At 35.7% G+C, this 24,112-nt stretch overlaps 1 protein-coding gene across 1 annotated transcript in view; it reads left to right on the top strand.

Moving 5' to 3' along the window:
• Positions 1–24,112, top strand: part of LOC306870577 (polypeptide N-acetylgalactosaminyltransferase 9-like) — an 80,036-nt gene that overhangs the window by 26,135 nt on the left and 29,789 nt on the right. Inside the window, exons 3-4 of the mRNA XM_079417942.1 lie at positions 1,574–1,740; positions 8,724–8,898. Coding sequence (XP_079274068.1) covers positions 1,574–1,740; positions 8,724–8,898 — 342 coding nt within the window. The remainder of the gene's footprint in view (positions 1–1,573; positions 1,741–8,723; positions 8,899–24,112) is intronic.

Consider the following 24,112-nt stretch of genomic DNA (forward strand, 5'->3'; position numbering starts at 1 on the left):
GTACTAATATAGGAACTCCTTTAGGGGTCCTAAATGTAATGAAATGCTTTATGTTTCTAATATACTGTAGCTTTGCACCAGCATTTTCATCTTATCCAAAGCATAATCAGCTATATTCCAGCTATAATATAATATCTCTATAAAATAAAGATATTCATGCAACTATGCAGTTGAGATTAATTCAGAATGGTGCTTCAACAAAATCTGACTTTTCTCAGTAAGACTACAAAGGCCCATTCATATCAAGGATGATAACTACCGATAACAGGATGTAGCTGCTACATTTCACTGCTGGTTATACCCTGTATAATTGTGTATGTGACAAATAAAAATCTTGAATCTTGAATCTTGAATCTAGCTTAACAATCATTCTTTAAATACACAACTGTAATTACACAGAGGAAGAATATTGTTGGAATCACTTAAAAAAAAAAAAATTCTAGCTGAAAAACGATAAAAGCATTGACAGCCAATCAGAATCCATCCTGCTTTAAAGAGCTCTAGCATTTGTGCATCCTGTGCTTATAACAAACAGAATGTCTATGTTATCTTTATAGTTATTGTTTTTGGTGTGAACGGCCCTTATTTCATATTATGAAATTCTTATGGTTATGACTGGAGCTGTGACTTGATATTCAAGTCCTGCTCACAGTGTGGAGAAAGATGATGCCTCTCCCTTTATGTGTGGCATATTTCATTTTGGTATTTGCATTAGAGCCCTTCGACAGCTTATCAGAACTACTGGCTCGAGCGTGACCCGTGCCCGTCTTTTTCCCCCTTCTCCCAAAATAGCTTATACTGTTTCAGCTATTAAAATGGTTCAGTTTTGTATGTAATGGCAAAGTGATTATATTTAATTTCATTTTTTGATTTAATACGGAATCTCTGAATCAATACAAGTGAAGAAGAAGCAGAAACAAGCATGCAAGCAGATGCATATGTAAAATATCATGATCATCAAACTTTAAACAATATAAATCAAAACTGCCGGACGTTACCAAATTAATTGTTGACCCAGGAATCTTTATAGGACTGTGAAACTTTGGGGGTGTTGATAGAAGCGAGCTACTCCATCTATGTTTTGGTCATCTGAATCTGGTCTCTGAATCCAATCTGGACATAGTCTTTCTTTTCTCATGCTTTTCTCAGATTTATAGTCAAAATGTATGAAACTTGCCTATGTGTTGATAAAAAAAGGAAAAGAATGCATTAAGCTAGAAAAAAACAGTTTTTTTTAAAGCAGAGACTCTTTCTTTTGATGTATTGCATGTTCAAATATTTCTGAAAATGATCAAAAAATGCTGGCGGTTACTGGCAACTTTATTTTTTTTAAATGCTGGCGTGGAAAAAGTTATGTGAAACTGAATATTTAGTGGTTGAGACTTTCTTTTTTATTATTTAAACAATAAAATAGTAACATACAAATAAAAAAGCAGAGTCATACACAATAAAACCTGAATAATATACTACAAAAATGATTATGGCCAGTTGTTATTTTCCTATAATGTAAACTTATTAAATGTTCTGACTATAAAGCTGCTAACTGATACACTGATGTCTGTTTTCTGTCCAGGTGTAAGCAGCTGACCTACACCGAGGACCTTCCCCAGATCTCTGTCGTCTTCATCTTTGTGAATGAAGCTCTGTCTGTCATCCTGCGGTCTGTACACAGCGTGGTCAACCATACCCCGGCACACCTGCTCAAAGAAATCATACTGGTGGACGACAACAGTGACAGCGGTAGGGATGCATCCCTTTGTGTTTCCATTAATGATTTATTGCTTTATTTTCACTGAAACGAATACAGCTGCTTAACGTTTACCAGTTTCTCTTGTTGCTCCAGTTGTAGAAGCCTTTATAAAGAAAGTGTACATAAAATGCCGCTTGAATAAACACAGCACGGCATCCTCAGATAAAGTATGACTAACCTGTTTAGGTATGCCGTAACAGTCTGTGTTTTGTCTGAGCAAACACACATTTTTGTTGCTGGGTTAGAGACTGCGCTTAAAGACTAACAAAAAGAGGAAAAATAAACAGCAAGAGACAAACACCACAAGAGTAAACCTTTAGGTGTGTACTCTTTCACACAGCTCAAGGTGTATAAATAAGCTTTAAAAGGAAAGACAGATTGTTCATTTTACGTTGAGACATTATTTACAGTTCCCACTGACGCTGTATGTTTTGCAATCGTTTTATCTGGTCAAACTGTGCTGAAGTATCAGACTGACTAAAAGTAGTGATGCTTCTAACTGAACATTTTTCATTAGTGTGACAGCACTAATGTTCAGTTCAGTTCAGCTGTTCTCAAAATAGTGTAGCTTTTTTCAGTAATGAACTATTTATTTGGTGTCACATAAAAATATGTTTTCTGTGTCACGTTATTTATTGCATACAGCCTTAAAACCAAGCAAGGTGGAGAAAGAATGAACCATTCTCTTCTAGAACCCACTTCATCACTGTTGGGTTTAGTTCATATGAGTGCAGGTTTGGCTCGGGATTGAGGCACATAGAAGCTGCAACGGGGGTGCTCATGAGCACCCTTCTGAATCATAAAATGATAAATGGAGTATCCTACAGGCTCGTGGACCTCATGGACATGCGTGAACGAAGGCCACGAGACCGTAAGTTCCACTCACTGAAGTACTGTGTGGAATTCATTTTAGCGAACTGGTTCTTCTTCTGATTCAAATGACACTTTTTAAAACATTTTCTCTCATTCTCAGGAGTTTCTGAGTCTCTGAGTTACTGGAAATCATTGCAATCTATTTTTAGTCTTCACAAAATAAATGCCATTTATGTCAACATAACATTACGTTATTTTTATTTAATGCTATTTATTTTTAATGTTATAAAAGATTTTTATTTAAAATAAATGGTTTTCTTTTGAACTTTATATTTATCAAAGAACCTTATAAATAATGGTTCATGGTTTACACATATACACTCACCGGCCACTTTAATAGGTACACCTGTTCAATTGCTTGGTAACACAAATTGCTAATCAGCCAATTACATGGCAGCAACTGCAAAATGCATTTAGGCATCTAGATGTGGTGACGACGACTTGCTGAAGTTCAAACCGAGCATCAGAATGAGGAAGAAAGGGGATTTAAGTGACTTTGAACGTGGAATGGTTGTTGGTGCCAGATGAGCTGGTCTGAGTATTTCAGAAACTGCTGATCTACTGGGATTTTCACACACAACCATCTCTAGGGTTTACAGAGAATGGTCTGAAAAAGAGAAAATATCCAGTGAGCAGCAGCTGTGTGGACGAAAATGCCTTGTTGATGTCAGAGGTCAGAGGAGAATGGGCAGACTGGTTAGAGATGATAGAAAGGTAACAGTAACTCAAATAACCACTCGTTACAACCAAGGTATGCAGAATACCATCTCTGAACGCACAACACGTCGAACCCTGAAGCAGATGGGCTACAGCAGCAGAAGACCACACCGGGTGCCGCTCCTGTCAGCTAAGAACAGGAAACGGAGGCAACAATTCGCACAGGCTCACCAAAATTGGACAATAGAAGATTGGAAAAACGTTGCCTGGTCTGATGAGTCTCGATTTCTGCTGCGACATTCAGATGGCATGGTCAGAATTTGGATTAAAGAACATGAAAGCATGGATCCATCCTGCCTTGTCTCAACGGTTCAGGCTGGTGGTGGTGGTGTAATGGTGTGGGGGATATTTTCTTGGCACACTTTGGGCCCCTTAGTACCAATTGAGCATCGTTTAAACCAGTGCTTGAAGTGGAAAAAAAGAAGTGCCTCTACTCACCCCCCCCCCCCCCCCATTTATTTATTTATATGTATTGAATAAATAAGTACTTTTTAATAATTCACAATGTATGTATAGTGCCACAATCAATCAATCAATAATTAAATAAAAGTTTTCAATACAATTTAGCACACGTCAAGCTGCAATACCAAACGGGACCACAGGGAGTCGCCAAAAACCCCTAAATCGCCTGCCTTTAATATACGGATCCATTCAGAATCGCTAAATCTCTGACCACCGCATAATCAGCGTTCATCATAAAACACTCTGGCTTTTAAGCCAAATACACGTTGAAAAGAATAATTTTACTGACATCTGGACGCAAGTTACTATTCTCTCCGTAATCGCTGATGAAATCTGCCGTGTTTTCTCTGCATTAGCGCTATTTTGAGCTTACTGTTTGAATTCGTTCACTGGATCCTTGGACCTTCCAGGAGTTTACAGTTTAAAATTATGTGATTGCAAAAGCCTGCTTCTTTTCATTTTAAGATATGATTTTCGTTATAAAGTACTGATTCAAATTAGTAATCTATAATTAATTATTATTCTACTACTCCGTGCGCCTCCCCTGCCATGTTCTCGCACACCACACAATGAAGTAGACCGACTCTAGTGTAATTTACATAGTTTCTATATAATTTCTAATCATATATGGGATCATATAGCCTAATCACCCAGACCCTGACGATTTTACTCTGAGGACCGGCAACATGTCCAAAGTGCCGGTACGCACAAAAAAGGGCAGGTACTCTAAAGGCTAAAATATAGAAGTCAAGCACTGGTTTAAACACCACAGCCTACCTGAGTATTGTTGCTGACCATGTACCCATCTTCTGATGGCTACTACCAGTAGGATAATGCACCATGTCACAAAGCTCAAATCATCTCAGACTGGTTTACATGACAATGAGTTGACTTTACTCAAATGGCCTCCACAATCACCAGATCTCAATCCAATAGAGCACCTTTGGGATGTGGTGGAATGGGAGATTCGCATCATGGATGTGCAGCCGACAAATCTGCAGCAACTGCGTGATGCTATCATGTCAATATGGACCAAAATCTCTGAGGAATGTTTCCAATCTGTGCCATGAAAAATTAAGGCAGTTCTGAAGGCATAAGGGGGTCCAACCTGGTACTAGCAAGGTGTACCTAATAAAGTGGACAGTGAGTGTATATTAAGCTGCAAAAACTATTTTTAACATTGATGATAAAAATCATTATTAATAACTGAGCACCAAATCAGCATATTAGGATAATATATGAAGGATCATGTGACACTGAAAACTGAAAAAAAGAGTTATTTAAATTGCAATAATATTTCACTGTGTAACCTGTATTTTGATCAAATAAATGCAGCCTTGGCAAGGATTTAAAAGTAGCCTTTAAAAAAAAAAAAAAAAAAAATCCTTATGATTCTAAACTTTTGACCAGTAGTGTACCTACTAATTATATTTTTAAAAATTGTAATGATACTTTTTCTATATTCTAGTATATTCCTAAATATCTCTCTTTTAGCAGATATGCTTGATATGCACTTAAAACGGCACTACTTCTCAATCTTGTTTGCGAAAAAAAGAGATACGTACAGAGGTGGAGCGTTGTGGAGAACAGATGACTTGCAGTACAGCTATCTCCCCAATTTGTTGTTATCTCACACACTCAGCTTCTCTGTGGCGTTGACCGTTTCTAATTTCATATGCTAATTTCCTGCTGATGCTTCAGCTTCTTCCAGCTGACATTAAACTGTTAACATGCAAAGGTTGCCTACTTGACCTTTTCTCAGCGCTGTAGCTTGTCGTCTCCGGTTTAGCGCTCGCGCCCAAAAAATGGCTGGAGGTACAGGCGCCCTCACCACTTGAATAATGAATTGACCTTAGCGAGCGTGTCTCTGTTTCTCTAAGTCTTTTGTCCATTATGAAGACGTTTAATAGAGTGCCGTTCTCGTGTTACACTATTCACTGAAGCCAATAAGGTTTTTGTCCTCCTTTTCTGTCCCTCCATCATCCCTGTCTGTTTGGATTAATCTCAGCTGAATCCTGTTACCAGGGTAGCATTCATTCTCACCTTGTGAATAATATTAAGGGACATTGCATCTATTTTTCTCATCTCATCAGACACGGAGTGATATTGCGCTTATAAACAGATAATAATGGGTTTCAGTCCAAATTAAAAGAAATTTAGGCTCTTTAGATGAAGAGTTTGTTTGATACTTTTCAAGGACATTCTTTTATTTGAGACTCCAGCTAGTAAATTACATCTGGCTTTATCCCCAAAAGCAAACTACACAATTAAAATCCTCACGTTAGGAATTTAATTGAATAGTTGGCCAAATTCTGTGGATAAAATTAGTGTTCGTCCTAAAATAATAAAGTTATCATCATTTACTCACCCTCATGTTGTTCCAAACCCATTTGACACTTTCTTCTTTTAATTCTGTGGAACACAAATTGTTTAGTTTTGTATTTTTTTTTGTGGATGATCCCTGTTTTACTGAAGCCCAATGGCACACACACGTACACATGTGCATCCATGAGGAAAATGGCTTTCTTTAATTGCATTAATTGCTATTCCAGTACCATATGCAGCCTTCACTAGTTATTGCATATGGTTGTATATCAAGCCAGAGTTCTTGATATATGCAGATGAAAAATGATAAGTCCTCTTTGTTGATTAAATAAAGCAAAGCAATCCCTTTGCCATAGCGCATCTATCAGGATCAGCATGCATTTCAAATATTTTCATAATGCTCAATTTTGATCTGCTATGTTTCAGAACTTATTTCTGCTTTTCTATTAACAGAATGATGGATGGATATTTGCTCTTCATTGATTGGTGAATGCTTATAAAATATGTATGCCTCATGATTCTTAATTTCAATCTCATTCAGAAGGCACCAGAGGGAATCCTATAACTTCTAACAGCACATTTGTGTGTGTGTGTGTGTGCACGCGCGCTGTTCGACACACACTGAACTGCGTTTTGTGCCTGCCCTAATATATAATAACTGGAGCAGAGCTGACATTAAAAGCAGTCAGTGTGAATATAATTTATGTACTGCACTTTCACATTATATTTATTCATTTAGCAGGCACTTTTATTGGACTCTCATGAAAACTCTTGAGAAATGTTACTCAAAAAACTGCATTTCACCCCAAAATCAAAAACAAGAAACATAATTAAGCTGAGAAATTTAAATAATGTGTGTGTGTGTGTGTGTGAGAGAGAGAACCTGTTTGGAGACAATATTTTAAGCATGTGTATAAATCAGGATACATAGTTGTAATATTCATTGTACTAAATTGCATTTATATTTATAATATTTGCTTATAATAGTAATGAGAATGAGATTTTTTTTTTTTCACAGCACAATGTAAATTTAGGGGGGAAAGTGCAAATATTATGTTAAAATTAATGGTCATACTTGTTCTCTGGCCTATAATGTTGTCTATGATATGGCCACATACAAATCACAGCTAAATTCGGTTGTCAGTTCACATTTTTGCGCTTAATCCTGTTTTGCACACACAGTGAGTGACAAATGCATTCTACGACTGAAAATTCAGGTAGTGACAACTTTAAATCATTAGTGTTGCCAGATCTTGCTTGAAGAATTAGCCCATAATAAACTTAAATCCAAAAATGCTAATTTGGAAATAAGCCAGATACCAAAATGTAGTGAACTGAATCTGCCTACTTTATTAACTCCATAAACTGGAGCCCAAATAACAAGCCCAAGGGCACTTGATAAGCATCGCTTATAATAAGTGGACATGGCAACTCTTCAAGCGCACTCTGTGAGGTAGCTTTCCAAACATAAAACATGACAGCTCTGTTGATGGTGGTTTAGTATTTAAATGTAGGTGTCACTCCTGAAACTTTACAGTATGTATGTGGCCCATGAGTCTTTATGGGCAAACATAAAACCATCTCACCTTATAATTTTAAATCACATTCTTGGGTGATTAAATTCAGTGCCAGTGTTTTCCATTGCACCGAAACACTGAAATGTTAATCGTTCTTCTGAGCTGATGAATGAGAGGGGAGGTAGTTGTGTGCATTAGTGCCTTAAAGAGTGCTCTGTTCCTCCTTATTCCTCTCCCCATAGAAACTAGAGCACTCAGCAACCTGCAGGAAAGAGCCCAAAGACTCATCTATCTTCCTTGAGTGTGTGTATGTGTGTGTTTGTCTCTCTGAGTGTGTGCGTGTTCTCCTTGCACTCCATTTGTTTACCTCCCAGAGTTCTTATTGAATGAGGACAGATAGCTAACTCTGAGAGACTAAAGGAGTGGGGAGATTCAGGCAGATTTATTTACCATGTCATCTATAGTGCCACTAAAACCTTCTTTTTTCTTTTATGCTATTAAGTTTATCGTACAGAATTCAACACAAGCTACTTCTTTGAACCTGAATGCTTTTTTTTTCTTATTTTTCTTTCATTCAGGATCATGAGCGAAAGGGGATACACTCTTAAAAATAAAGGTTCTAAAAGGGTGTGTTTATTTTTGCAGTGATGCCATAGAAGAGCTATTTTTGGTTCCACAAAGAACCTTTGAGTAAACCGTTCTTAAAATAACCTCTTTTTTTTTTTTGTAAGTGTAAAATTATTTTCTTTTGAAAGATTCTATAGGTTCATTTCATTCTATAGATTATAAACATTCTATAGGTTCATTTCATTCTTTTTCTAGATTATTAGATTTTTTTAAATGCAATATTTTTTTGTTTTTGATGAATTTATAAGATCAAAATCCATTGATAGTCAGTGCCTTCACAATAAAACCTGTGCATAAAAGGAACAAAAATAAAAGAAACACAATGTGGCATGAAAAAAGGGTTTCCAAGACAATGTGACTTTATATAATAAAAAGACAAATGTCGAAGTCCCTGTTATTGATGTAGGAGGTTTGGATTTTCTCCATTCACATGCTCTGTTTTTCTCTCGTAGTGGAGCTGAAGTTCAATCTGGATCATTACGTGAACAAGCGATATCCCGGCCTGGTGAAGATTGTGAGGAACAGTAAGAGAGAGGGACTCATACGGGCCAGGATCCATGGCTGGAACGCAGCCACTGCTCCTGTTGTGGGCTTCTTTGACGCCCACGTGGAGTTCAACACAGGCTGGTAAGTGGGATTCAGTCTTTTATTATTTTATAAGGCATTGTCTCGTCACTCAGAATATCACTGGCGTGCTTCACATGACAAAGGCTTGATTTAGCAGATAATATTCATCATGACATCAATGGTAGCTTAGACTTTGGTGAGGAAAGCAGTCTGATGGATTTTTATCTAAAGCATCTGTCAAAAATGAACTGATCGATTAATGATCTCAGAAATGAATGAATGAGATGTGCTCCAAATTAAATAACCTTTTTCCTCTCTGATGGTAATGGGCTTCCCTGCTGAGAAGTCTTTTTTTTTAAGATGGTACATGCTGTTTAATGCTGGTCTGGTTGGGAACAGGCGTACAAACTACAGTCCAGGTGGAAGAATAAAGTCTTTGTTTGTTGCCTCCAAAAACACAAAATGACTCTAATGCGCTGAGGCTAGCTATACCCACGGCTCTCACAATCCTTAAATGAACTCAAGCATCCTTCGTCTGCCACCTCCTTCAACTCAACAGCAATGAGTTCTCGTTAAGGCCTCTCATTAGAGTAGTATGACCTCCATTTGGGAATTATGGATTAACCATTAATGAGCTTTTCCTCTTTGTTCCACAACATAAACATTTAATGGAGAGATGATCACTGAATGGGGCCACCGTCTCAGGCGCATGATGCCGGATCTGCGGTCAGAGAGACAGGAGACGCATACCTCATTTTGGAGCCAAAATTAAATTAGAGTTTCATTATCACTTCCCTCATGCAAAACTTGGATTGCTATTTCATTTAAATGTGTTTTCCTTCTGTGAGAGATCCAAATTCCAAGGTGTGAAATGAAACGGTCGGAAATGAAATGCATTTTAGTTTTGTATTTAAAAGGGGTCATATCATAATTTATTGTATTCCCCCTTAAGCATTAAGGTTTTTAATGTGATTATTTAGTTTTTCGTGCCGATGTTCCACCCTCTTTCTGGCTTAGAATTCTGCTTTTAAGAAACACCTTCTTTAACATATAAAACCACACTTACAAGCACAGCTTCAAAGGAAAGTTGATTTCATATTGGCAGTACACTGTGCTGGAGGTTTGACAATTAGCACTTTAATATATTAGTTTCAAAGCAAATGGAGGCAACTAACAGAATTCCAAAGAGGCCAATTAGTTAATATATGAACTACAGTTTTTAAAATGTAACATAAATTCACCAAAAATAGAACGTTTTTGGTTTTTGACATTTGTGAGTGAATTTCCTCTGTCACTAGGCACTCATATAGTGCTGTGCCTTGAATACAATACTTAAATGCCATGCAGATTGTGCTCAGCTCAGATTTTGTGGCTGTGTTTTGCTGTAATTACTTTATTAAAACAGGAACTGAAACAACCCAGACGGAGTGTTCAGATAAACAGTGCTGTCAGTAACTGCAGTTTATTCCTTGATTAAAGTTTTTGCCTTTCTCAAGAGGAGTAGATGGATGTTTCACAGGACAGTTGCTAAGTGGCACAAAAGTAGCTCCTCAAATATGACCACAAACCTCAGTCCTCTCCACTAGAAAAATAAAGAACACTGTATGTCATGAGCTTCACAAAGCTCAGATTTATGGCAGGGCTGCTGTTCCGAATCCTCTTGTTTCCAAGGCCAACACACAAAGACATAACCTGGTGTATTGAGCGTAAAACCTGGACCCCTGGGCAATGGAAAAGATATTATGGTCTGACGAGTTATTTCAACCTCATGTCTACCTCCCGACAGAATTGGCAAATCTTTTCAACTCAAATCACTGTTGTCACCTTTTATGCACAGAGGGGATCAGTAATATTATAGGCGGTCGTTTTATGGAAGTCATGTTGTGCATGGTACTGCAATGGCCGAGGGATATTTTTTTATATAGTATATGGTATATGTTTTTGAAAGAAGTCTCCTATGCTCACAAAGGCTGCATTTTTTTGCAAATACAGTAAAACAGCATTAATGTGAACTATTGTTACATTTTAAAATACCTGTTTTTAATTGTATTATTTTATAAAATGTAATTGATTCCTGTTATGACTGCTGATTTTCAGCAACCATGACTCCAGTCCAATCATATGTGACACTGAAGACCGGAGCGATGGCTTTTGAAAATTCATGTTTTAAAATATGAAAGCAACTTATGTTATACTGTAAAATATTTACAATATAAGTGTTTTTACTGTATTTTTGTATTAAATAAATGCAGGGACGTCTCTCACTTTCTTACTGAACGCTAACTTTTGAATGCTAGTGTACACATTCTACACGTTCTGTGTTGTATTTCATGGACAAGTAATATAAGTTGATTATAGCAGATTTGATCATGGGTGAATATTGCAGACACTCCACATAGAGTTGCATATGTGTAATTTAGTTTGTCGTCTTTACGTGCTAGCTTGTGAATTATGTAATTTTCTAAAGGTGTTTCAGTCTTCAGTGTGAGTGACATTTGTGGACAGTACATAACAAATTATACCACAGCCTGTAATTCCACCCTAATTTGAGTTTGTCAGCCTGTCAGATTCAAGATGTATTGTGTGTGTGTGTGTGTGTGTGTGTGGCATGAAGTTACAGTATACAGCCAGTCCAGTGGGTCATAAATCGCACCTACTGTGCCTTACACAAAACCTTTTCTTCAGCACAGAGCACAGTGTTCTAAACTCATTCATTATTCATGACTTGTTGAGGCAAAGTTCAATTGGAATGACAGCAATAAAACTGTAAAACTTTTCAAACAAGACATTGTCAAGCCAGCATTCAAAGTTTGCCTTGCCAAATGAGCTTTTCTAGTTAAAATGACAGTTTTATAGCATTTTACTGGGAGAACATAGAAGGCCCATCCATTGATCATTGGTTGAAAGATCTGTCACACTACAGTATATTGCATTGGAAAGAATAAGCTACAGAATAAAGGGCAAACTGAAGGACTACTACAAAATTTGGAATCTGTTTATACAGTTTCTGGAAAATAAGCAAATATTGGCAGAGGCAATGTTAGATGCCTCTCACTTTACTGACTGATATGTATATACATGGTGTGCTTTTGTATTTGAAAATATGTGGATATGATGTTTACCTGTGTAATTGAATTTTTGGATGGGGGAGGAGTTAAAATATATAAAAATTTATTTTCTCTTGATATTTTCATTTCATCTTCCCCTTCCTTTTAATAAAAATGTTTAAATTATTTTTTATGCTTTTTATATTTTAATTGCACTTCCTTACAGTATGAATTGCCATTCTGAATCTTATTTGCTGCTTCAATTGAAATTCAGCTATTTCATTCGCATTATCACACCACCTTGTTTTATGCACATTTTGTCGATTTTATTTGCATCTTGCTGTTTCTTTTCAGAATATTTCAGCTGCCTGAAATGAATGAGATCTACCTTTGCATTCCTAGTCACAATCGGTGTGTATTTCAGTATGCATGGTACATACATGCCTGTTTTAAAGTATCAGGCTCCTGACAGAATTTCATTATTTATAAAACAAGTTCAACCTTTATAGAGTGGCCTAGCACAGTGTTCGGTGGACTGGCAGAATTAGTTGTGATTGTATGAATACAGGAGAAGTGTTACAAAGGAGGCTTCCGCACCACCAGTGGGATCTGTCTCCTGAATATTAGTCCCTTCCCATTGAACTCAAACTCCCATCATGCCGCTTACCTGGGACTGACTGCTAATTAATATGCTTTGATACAGCACTCTGTGAACAGCCACTCCTTTCAGTAATGACCTTCTGTGACTTACCTTCTTTGTGGAGGGTGTCAGTGATTGTCTTCTGGACCATTGCCAAGTCAGCAGTCTTCCCCATTATTGTGGTTTCAAAGAACAAGAGATACCCAGAATTTATACTGTAGAGATGGTCATTAAATTGAAACTCAAATGTAAATATTCTAATATTTTGAGATACTGATTTTTGACTTTCATGAGCTGTTAGCTCTAATCATCAAAATTAAAACAAAACAAAAAACTTTTGAAATGTCTTACTTTACATGTAATGAATCTAAAATATATGAAAGTTTCACTTTTTGAAATAAATTACAAAAAAATTAAGTTTTTCACGATATTGAGATGTCCTTCCCCAGCTGTAACCTTTTGCCCTGCGTCCTATTCTTCCAGTCCCCGTTGTTCACCGTTGTATTTGACATGCTGATTCTCTGATCTCTCATCTCGACACCTCCCTCTCTTGATCTCTGTCTCTCACACCTTTTCTCTCACCTTTAATTTCTTCTCTGCCTCAGGATTCCGAGGAGCTCTGTTTGATTTAAACACAGTGATACATCGGAGAATCTGAAATTCATTATAAATGTGGTTCTAGATTGACTCTGAAAATTTTATAGTAACAACAAAAACATCATAAAGTCCTGTAGGTCTATCTCCCACAACTATATGAACAAGCATGCAGTAGTTGTTTAACAGCTGTTTATAAGTGTGTAATTTAAAAAAATAAAAAACTTTATGTCCCAGTTTAGTGTGCTGAACTGTAAGTAAGCCATTCTAAGGTAGTTTTCTTGAAGACTGTAAACACTGTGTCTCTGATTGTTTGAGTTGTTTGACGCGGGACCAAATAATGGAAATGGGGTGGTAGGAGTGTTTGGAAGACCTGCAAAAAATCCTAAAAATCACTATTTTTGCTCTTCCCTTTGGTCCTATAAGTGGCATACATTACACACTTCAGCTTTATTGATTTTGTCTTTTGCTGTGTGTGTGTAGAATGTTTTGCATACATTGTGAAGACCAAACGTCCCCAAGAGGAAGATAAAACCTGAAATCATCTGTATTGTAGGAACCAGACAAGTTTTAGGGGACAGAAAATATCACCAGTTCCACACTAATATAGTAAAACAAATGTGTGTGTGTGTGCAGGAGTTATGGCAATTTAGGCTTTTAATTTCATTTTTCAAATTCCTTATTATGATTTACTGTCCTTTCATGTACAAGAGCACTGAAAGCTCCCAGAGATTATTGCTGAATTTGGATGTAAATTGTGTACAACAGGCCATTTGTATGCTTTCACCTCTGCTTCAATGGATGTGATAACTGAAGCCATAAATAGATTCATAAACAAAGGTGCCAAAACATCCTATTCTTCATATTATGGCAATATAGGATGGCAGAGACTGATAACTGAGATGGATTATGTGGGCCAGAATGTGACCTTGTTGAAGTTGCTGGACTTGGCTGCACTTGTTCACAGTGGGTGTGTGTGTTTTAGCTGACTGTTAGATGTGTGTGTTGCAGTGATACAATGTAAAATTGAAGTTCACTTAATTTATTTGTGTTGGGACTGCATGGATCCTTTTTGTTGCATTGAATTGTATAACTAAGCATAGGCAAAGTCCTGCTAGACTTGTATTCAGTTGTGTTGGACATTTGAAAGAGTTTCTGTTGTAGTTTTTGTAGTTAACATTGTGCTGAAGAGTAGAGCTTATGGTTCGGTTGTAGGATGTTTATGGCTTTTGTTGCTTTCCTGTGATAATGATTGTGCATGGTCAAACCACAAATGTATTTCTAAAATTAAGATTAGTTTAAACACATGCCTTATAAAAAATTAGAAAATGAAAAAAGTATGTACTTATTTACTCAATTTACATAGTGAAAAACGATTTTTTTAAATTCCATGTGAAATATACTCGAGTTCAAAAACTTGCAAAAGAAAAGTACATTTTACATACATTTTCAGTGTAGTTGACTGGTTATGTTTGCTAGTTACTTTTGGTTTGTCTAATGATTATGGCCGAATCCCCGTTCTCATACTTATACTGCACACTAAAAGTAGGGACTCAATGGCATGCTGTGTTACAAATTTAAAACTGTATTACAGTAAAAAAAAAAAATGGTTTGAAATCTGGGAAGCATACAATTTTCTGTGCCCTGTGGTTTGGGGATGCACTAGTCCTAGTCTTGCATACTATATAGAATGAATAGGATGTGAATTGGGATTCAACCTAAACATTATGCAGAGAAACACAGATCAGTTTAAATCTACATCTAATTATTTCATTACACTGAAATGCATTAATGGTGGTTACCATGGTGATGTTGTGAATGAGTGATTTCCATAAGATAATATCCTACATATACCACACAGTTGCTTATTAATCAGAAAAGCACTCTCAAAATCAGTAAAACACAAATGTAATAATTAGTGATCAAATCAAATATGGACAGATATTTATTTCCAATTAATCTTGTAATTAAGACACCCTCTTAAATCTGTCTCTTTTGATCACATTAATTTTAAACACATTTATGCAATGTTTATGGATAGATAGATAGATAGATAGATAGATAGATAGATAGATAGATAGATAGATAGATAGATAGATAGATAGATAGATAGATAGATAGATAGATAGATAGATAGATAGATAGATAGATAGATAGATAGATAGATAGATAGATAGATAGATAGATAGATAGATAGATAGATATTAATACCTTGTGTTTCTGTGGCTGGCTAGGGAAGAGGGATATAATTAGATTACTGAATGGGTCGTCACTTAAAGACTGACTTCTATTCACTCTGACCTCAGTGTCTCAGTGAAAACATTAATCAATACATAGCTTTCTCTGGGCTGATCTCTCCAGGAGCCCTCATGAACATTTCAAGCAAATCTCCAAGGATTCAGGGCCTCGTTCCTCCCAATGAAAGCATTTCTGTATACCAATCAGTTACACTATTGGAATCACCTTTTGATTACTTAATCTATAGTTTTTCAGATGTTTACTTTAGCTCAGGAAGTGAATCTCAGGTTAAAAATTAATTCAAAATTGTAATTCGGCTGACACTTTTATCCCAAACAACTCACAGTACAGTTATTACAATGAACAATGAGAGGTTAAGTGTCTTGCTGAAGGGTACATGATGATAGTTTATGGATTTCTCTTTGTACAGGGTCAGATCAGATCGAATCGTTAATCACTAGGCTACATCACTAACATTTTAAAATGAATTTAAAACTGTGGTTCACTAAATGGTTTAATTATTTAAAAATTAAACCACTCAGCGATCTGGACCCAAATGTCTGGAACTGTTTCAGTATTTTGTGTGTAGGCACACACTAATTTGTGCTAAATCAAGTGAAAGCTAATGGAAACATGGAAAAGGAGTGTGAATTAAAAGCGTTCTGTCTTTATTGAAACAGGTGTTGACATGTACACCTTCTGTATGTGTCAAAAGAAGAAATGAGTGTGTGATGTTGGTAAAATATGTCAGTATGCTCTTGTTGGTGCCTTTTTAGAGCCTTTGCTATGATATTGTCAGAACTAAAGACCTGTGCAGTTTTATATTAGTTTGCATGCACAGCTGAAGACTTTCTGGAGCTGCTTTACATAATTGTTGATTCACCTTTTACCACACTAATCTACTGGAACCTGATGAAGAATTTCAGATGAAATATTTGAAGTGATTAGAGCTAATGAAGTATGAGGGATGAGCATTTCTGAAGTCAGTCAATTGGAAGTACAAACACAGTAGGGTATTGCAAAACGCATCTAAAAGCTCACAGCGAGAGGTTCACTGCCAGGCCTCCACTACACAATCAATGATACCACCGTACTGCAAAAAAACAAACAACAGCATAGTCATACTTGGCACAGCCAGTTAGTTCATGTGGTATTTGATCCCTGTACACATATTGTACATTTAGGGCCAGTTTTACTAAATAGGGCAAATTCCAAAAAGCGCCAATGGGAGGGGAGATTTCTGCGGGTGATTTACTAACAACACGTAAATTAAAGAACACAGACGCAACATCTAATTTACATATCGACCAACGCAATATACCAAGCGCAGCGCAAAATTAACATAATCACAAATAAATAATAAATAAAGAAGCTACAGTACATTGAAAAGAACCGGAGGGCAAAAAAATTCAGATTTGATAGAGGTTTTGATAGGGCTGGTATTGCATGATGCCTAGTTAAGGGTTCCAAGTCATCTTTTATTTCCTGAAGCAAGTTAAAAAATATCATGGCTTGGCAAATGATATTTTCGGATAATGTGTTCTTCTGGCATTACAAATAAATTAATACGTGTGGAAAAACTCTCCCCTCTACCACGCGCTCTCTGTTCTCTGCGGTGCCTCCTAGCAACAACTGCAGACATTTCAAGCACAAAGCAGTCTATGACATGCTTTTTTTGGCCGTTAAATAACGGCACAAATACCAGTAAGTTGACGAATGCAAACGTTAGAAAAACACGTTGGGTCATTCATTTGAATACTCTCCTCCCATAACTTTTGCATCTGAAAGGGAAACTCCTGCAAATGCATATTCAATAAGGTCAGGTGCAAAAATAACTGTGTTCACACCTTTTCAGCGCTAATTCTTCACTGCACGTCTTTAGGAAATCCTGACAGTACTGTTTTAACGCCAAAAGACTGTTTGCACTGGCGCAAGCTGTTAGTAAAACTGGCCCTTATTGTGTCAAATAAAATGTTATAAAACGATTCGTTCTGGTCCTTGATTCTGATTGGTTGAGCCATGTTCGAAGTCCCTTCACTGGAGAAATACCGTTTAGTCATTGCTGCTGCCCAATCCACTGGCCTTTTATCTCCATCCAAAGCGGACAAAATACAAAAAAGATGAATGATAACTTAACAATTTAACTTTAAATAGTTTACATTTTTACTGCATGTTATGCTCACCTTTCTGTCATCCATTACAACCATAGGGGTGAGCTTCCTTGGCTCTGTGTTGCCACGGATTTGTATAACGATCTACACCAACCGCTGCTTGCGAAGCACGACTGTACAGAAACTCTCTGATGCCGGCCTAGCTGCCGAGAGAATTTGTGTCAGTGATGGGGCATAAATGTGATTCGACCCTGCAATCTTACTGGCACTCTAACTACAATGAGAAAAGATGCTGGAGCAGGCAGCATCCTTGCCTCTGGCATGCACGAATAAAGCTAACCTGTACAGAATCAGAAACTCCTCTTTCAGCAAAGAGGAGCGCAAATGTATTTGATCCATTCTTCAACAATTGCACAATATAAATAAAACATGTTTTCTTTGTTTCTGCACCATTTTGTTGCAACCACAACTGTTTCTGATGAAAAACATCATTTGGTGGAAGAATATTTTTTATTAATATTATAAGATTTTATTAGGTTTTTATTTTATTTCTTTTATGAAACCTAGCTAAGTAAATGGAATAAGCAATAAGCCCCGTAAAGTTGCAGTTTACAGTGAATTTATAACAGCTAAGGGGTTTTTAGGCTATCCACTCCGTGTCATGCCTAACAACATCCCTGTTATAAATTCCTGTAAACCATGCCTTCACAGGGATTATTGCTTTAATATATGCTGTACTTTATTTGATCAAACCATGTATTTTAGCACGGTTTGTTTGTGATGTTTTTGGAATATACATTGCCACCAAAGTATCTGAACCTGAGAATATTGAAAATATCAATATACTGCTTTAGCTATAAAATATAAACCAATTCTCTTCTGCAAAGAGAACTAACTTTTCTGAGCCACTTTTTCAATTATTTTAACCAATTGGTCTTCATACTGTACATCTACAAGGGCATTCTTCATAGATATACAGTATAATTTCCTAGCAGAAGCAGAGTAATTGTCATATTTACTATCATCGTATTCCACAATGTTATGCTATACTACTTTAAAATAAATGCCATTTTTAATTTTTTTGATTTCATTTTTTATTTTTTCATATAATGCAAATTAATTTATATATTTCTAATTTTGGCTGAAAAAAATATTTGAGAGCTGCTGTATATTTTATAATATTATTTATTTATTGTTTATTTGTTTTTGTTTGTTTCTTTCTTTCTTTCTTTCTTTCTTTCTTTCTTTCTTTCTTTCTTTCTTTCTTTCTTTCTTTCTTTCTATTTTGATCACTTTATGTTTTGGTCAGATTGACCCTTCATATTGGCCAGCATAAACTTCAGTTTGGACCAGCCAGCAGTCAAAAATCTGGACCCATAATCCTGGTTTAAATTATTTTAATCATTAGTCAGAGATTTTGCTGATTTTAAATGATCGACAAAATACTGTTAATCCATGCTTGAATGGTGAGTGGGCTTTGTATCCATCTGGGAAATCACCCATTAGTGAGATGTGATTTGCGTATACCTTGACACTGAAGGAATTTAGACATGATTAGTTGTATGGGCTTCTTGAAAATGACATTAGTTATTCATCGTATTTAGTAAGTGATTAATCATTGTGTTTATGGTTAAATTAATATGAGTGGCACTGCAAGTGGGCATGCTTCAACCTAATGTAATCTAATTTGAGCTCATGTATTTTTAGAGTATAATTTTGTGGAGTGAGATACCGTGATGTGATGGACTTTGTCTTGGGAACATTTTGTAAATATGTAAGAGGAAAAAAAGTAAAATATTTAACAGGATGAGGCTAACATAGCTTCACCGTGACAGGCTGCAACATGTCCAAAGGCGATACATCTATCCCAGCTTCTAAGCTGCTCAACAGATCCATAATGGGCTTAAAAACAGCACGTAAAAAAAATGAAATCCTCCATCCTGCAACAGTAGAAATAAAAAAGCTTCGGGGAACATTTTGCCCCAGCCTAACCAGGCACTGTTTCAGAGGAGACACAAACAGTTCATGGGATCTTCACTGTGAACGAGGCCAGATTTCATTTTCTGATAGAGGTACATGAGAGAAAGTTTTCTAATTCGAGATATGTCAGGAGTTTCATCGGTTGTGGAGAATGGGGGGCTAATCCCCAAGGACTGTGTTTCTTGGATATCTGTAAGAGGAGGAAGACAGGGAGGATAGCAGGACTTACCTCCATAAGATGACATGCCAAGTCAAGCACAGTGGCTGATAGAGATCCGTTTACTCAAATTGCGCAAATTGTCCGAGACTGGGGTGCAGAGCTTTATTGTTTCTACTAAGAGTATAAGTGATTTATGATGTACCCCGTGGACTTTAGTCAAGGTAAGTGCCATATTTAATTTGACACAAATGAAAACGTGGCTGTGAGGGATAGGCATATGGGTCGCGGGACTGTACTGTCGAGGTCCCAGGTTGCATCTAAATTTGTTTTCTGTGCTTCATCATTGAACAGATTGTGCATCTCTGTTATCACAGTTTTGTTACCAGTGTTATTCTGGTATTATTTATATAGTATTATATTATTTATTAATATGCTCAAATAGGTTTTAATTTGAGTTTTAATGTATGTGTGCTTTTATCAATTTTAGTTCATTTTAGTTTATTCATATCACTGTTTCAACCCCAACTTATTTCAATTTGCAAAGGCAACATTTCTAAAATGTATTTTTAAGCTTTTTTAAAGTTTTTAATTTAATATTTATTTTATGTCAGCATAGTTTTATTTATATAAAATGATTTTTAATAGTTTTCTAAACAAAAGCAACACATAGTGTGGAATCCAAATGTCTAAAAGTGAAAATGCTTCTGTTTTCCATTTTTCATATTTAGCACAGAACTTTTCTTGATAAATTATATTATTGGCATAACAATTTGAGTGAAAGGTTGATCTGAAAAAGTAATCATTATTAAAAATGTATTAAAAATGAATAAAAAATACCATTATTGTTGTGATTTTCTTTGTTTAAAAATATTAAAAATCCTGAAACTTACTTTTATATTCTTCGCTTATTTCCATGTTTAAATCACTTGGAGAGTGGACTATTGTACTGCTCTGTTTGTTTACTCTAAGATACATGCAGATTCTATACATAATGGAATAAAGGAATGATCTTGGCATAAACAAAAAAAATTATTTAACATTGTCAAACCTGACATTTTAAATGTGGTATTGATGCTGCTTTATTGTATATGGTTGTCAGTCTAAGACAGTTATACAGCAGTAACAACCAAGGTTTTCCTGTTGATTATTTCTGATTTTATGTCTGGCACTTTCATCTGTTTGAAAAGATCAAGACGTATCCTGTGGGTAATGAAAGAACTGATCACTGTTGCCCTTCCGCACTCCCTGTCTCATATACCAAAGAGAGTCCCTTTTGTAATTAATTCTAGCAATTACTGGCAGCTGTTAGTAATGGGACAGGGTTTTGAAAATTGGACATTCAGCTTGGAGGAGGTCATGCAGCTTTTTTTTATTTTTTTTGCATTTCTGTGTTCCTGTCTATATTCTCAAAGTTTTTAAAATATTTAGTTATTATTATTTTTCCCCTTCTGTATGCTCCCTTCACACTGTCTACTGTGGAACTTGATATGTTTGTTTTGAGCTGAGCTTTATGTAGCTCTCTAGTGTGTGTCATGACACTGTGATACTGTTTTTTTTGCCCTTCCCTCTTTCTTTTGTTTTTGTTCTCTTTTGTGACTTCCTGGAATAAATCAAGTGTGAGCTGTAACTTTCCTTTCATTGCACTAGTTTGACAGAAATATATTCCTGCTTGCAGTCAGTAGGTATGCATATTAGCACTCAGTGATAACGTCAGACTATAAAATAGGATGATAAAATCAGTGAAAGGCTCACAAAAGATATAATGAATGCAGCAGCGTATCTTCTTTTGTGTGCTGCTGATGTGGTTGGTTAATTTGTATGCTGTATTTCCTCATTACCATATTTAATGTGTTGCTATTCACTTTGAAAAGTTATTTCAACTGTAATTTAATTACCGAAAAAAAACATTTTTAATTTAGTTTTAGTTTCTGTTTTAATATGTAAGCTTGTTTCCACTACAGGATTAAACAATTAAAAAGGTAACAGAATAAACACACTTTTTATCTTACAATTCAGACTTTTTTTATATTGCACAGTTAGTTTATATAATACAATGTGGACTGCTTTTCAATTCAAAATTGCGAGATATAAACTCAGAATTGCACTTACATTTCTGAGAAGAAAATACTCCAAACTGTGAGATATCAACCTATGATCGCGAGGGAAAGAAAGGCTGAATAGTGAGAGTCTTTTTTTAAAAAACTAAAGAAAAAATTAATTGTGAAATGTAAACTCAGAATTCAGAGAGAATTCAGTTCTTGAAATCCAAAATATTTCAATTCAAAGTCACAGTTACCGTTTTTAAAAATTCAGTGGCAGAAATAACGTTTCCATATTTTAATGGGATTTTCTCTCTCTCTCTCTCTCTCTCTCTCTCTCTCTCTCTCTCTCTCAGCTAAACCATTTTTACTTCAGTATCTGAGCTTTGTATGTGGTTGCTCTACTTATCAAATGATCGGATTAGTATTGTTTTTCACCAGCACAAGAAAGGGCACCCAATAGAGTGGGTGGCACGTGTTGAGTCTTATCTGCACACCGCTGGTTTATTATAGCCCAGAATGGGCTCCTTTGGGATATTACATGTAGCTAGTCCAGGTTATGACGCTAGCGGTCCAAGGACAGAGAAGATGAATAGAGGATTCACAAGAGGGATGGTTTCTCTTGCAAGGTTAGCGTATCAGTAAATCCTCACATCCCCCACATGTGCTGTGTCGTGCTTATTCAGGAACAGCTTTTCATGAAAGAGCATCTGGTCTTATTGAGACTTCTGTAGTAGAATGTTAAATATAGTAGATTGAATATTTTTACCCAAGTTTAAATAACATGCCACTGATTGTTGGTTGGAACCAGACTTGGCCTGAAGTATAGGGCTTTGATATTTTGCACAATTTTTAAATCCCATCGTCTTCTCCCCCATCATGTCCACTTCGAAAAATCTTAATAAAAAAGACAACAATTCCCAAAAGTTAATGTAAAGATGTAAAGTTTACAGAAGTTTACAAACACACACACACTATACTATGTATGATATGTATATGAGTTTATATATGACGCAAATCAGAAAGAGAGAGGAATTTATATTTTTATTTGCGTTTAGGCTACATTACTGTGATCAAAATTTGTGTTTACTGTTAATAAATTGACAATAAAGACATTTATATATATATATATATATATATATATATATATATATATATATATTTTTTTTTTTTTTTTTTTTTTTTTTTTTTTTTTAATTATGTTCTTTTGAACTTTTTATTCATCAAAGAATCACAGTTTTCACTAAAATATTAAACAGATTTTAGCATTAATAATAATAATAAAAATGCAACATCATTATATTAGAATGATTTCTGAAAGATCATGTGACACTGAAGACTGGAATAAAGGCTGTTGAGATCTTAGTGTTGCATCACAGGAAGAAATTACATTTTAAAATATATTTAAATAGAAAACATTATTTTAAGTGTTATACTATTTCACAATATTACTGTATTTACTGTATTTTCTAATAAGATAAATGGCCTTGGTGAGCACAAGAGACTTTTAAAAACATTGAAAGTCTTACTGACCCAAACTTTTGCACAATATTGTATTGCCTTAAAGATGCCCCACAATTGCTATGTATGGAAATCCTGCCACATTCCCTATAAAAAGACCTCTGTCCTCGATGATACCAATATACAGCCTCTTTAAAACGCTCTCTTTCTTGTTAATTGGACACTTACATTAAGAAGCCTCTCAGCAGGCAATTTTTTTCTGAAAGCCCCACTCACAGCCCTATTAAAAGTCATGTCTCAGTGTTGAATATTACCTTAATGTGATTGAGCTTTTTAAGGATGACCTCAAAAAAGATGAAGGACACCAAAGAAAGAGATATAGGAAGAAAAAAAGAAGAAGCAATGGTACTTTCAGCAGTCAAAGAACGATGCTAGAAAAAAAATGATTTGTGAGGTGGTGAAAAAGGTAAAAAATATTTTTTAAAAAAGGACATTGATGAGAGGGACTGATGGAAAGTTTTTGCAGGTTTTCTTATTAGTCTTATATTTGCTTCTGCTGCATGTGATGATTATGCTGTCAGGCTTGATTGTTCTCCTTTTAAACCAACACTGGTTTTGATAATGGAATACAAGCTTATTTCCAAAAATGACAGAATCAATTTTCTACCCAAGATTATTCTTGGAAACAGCCACATGGATTTTAAAGTAAACACAGAAGCTGCATACTAGGTGAATTAACTGAATGAGAAAGTAGCATTTAATTTGTTTTGGTTATTTACAATGTCAGCTCGCAAGAGACATTTGCGCATTTAATTAAGTTTGTGGACTTTGTGATGTACAAATTGTATTACTTTTCACAATTCAAAAAGGCACACTGAAAACTGTGAATGCAACACCTTGTCAACAACTTTAATTATTCATCAAAAGCAAAAATAAACATTTAAAATGATATCTCATTAAATATTTGGTTTAGTTTGGTGTTACAGATGAAATCTGAGAAGAGT

This window comes from Barbus barbus, assembly GCF_936440315.1.
Source record: "Barbus barbus genome assembly, chromosome: 5".
NCBI lineage: Eukaryota > Metazoa > Chordata > Actinopteri > Cypriniformes > Cyprinidae > Barbus > Barbus barbus.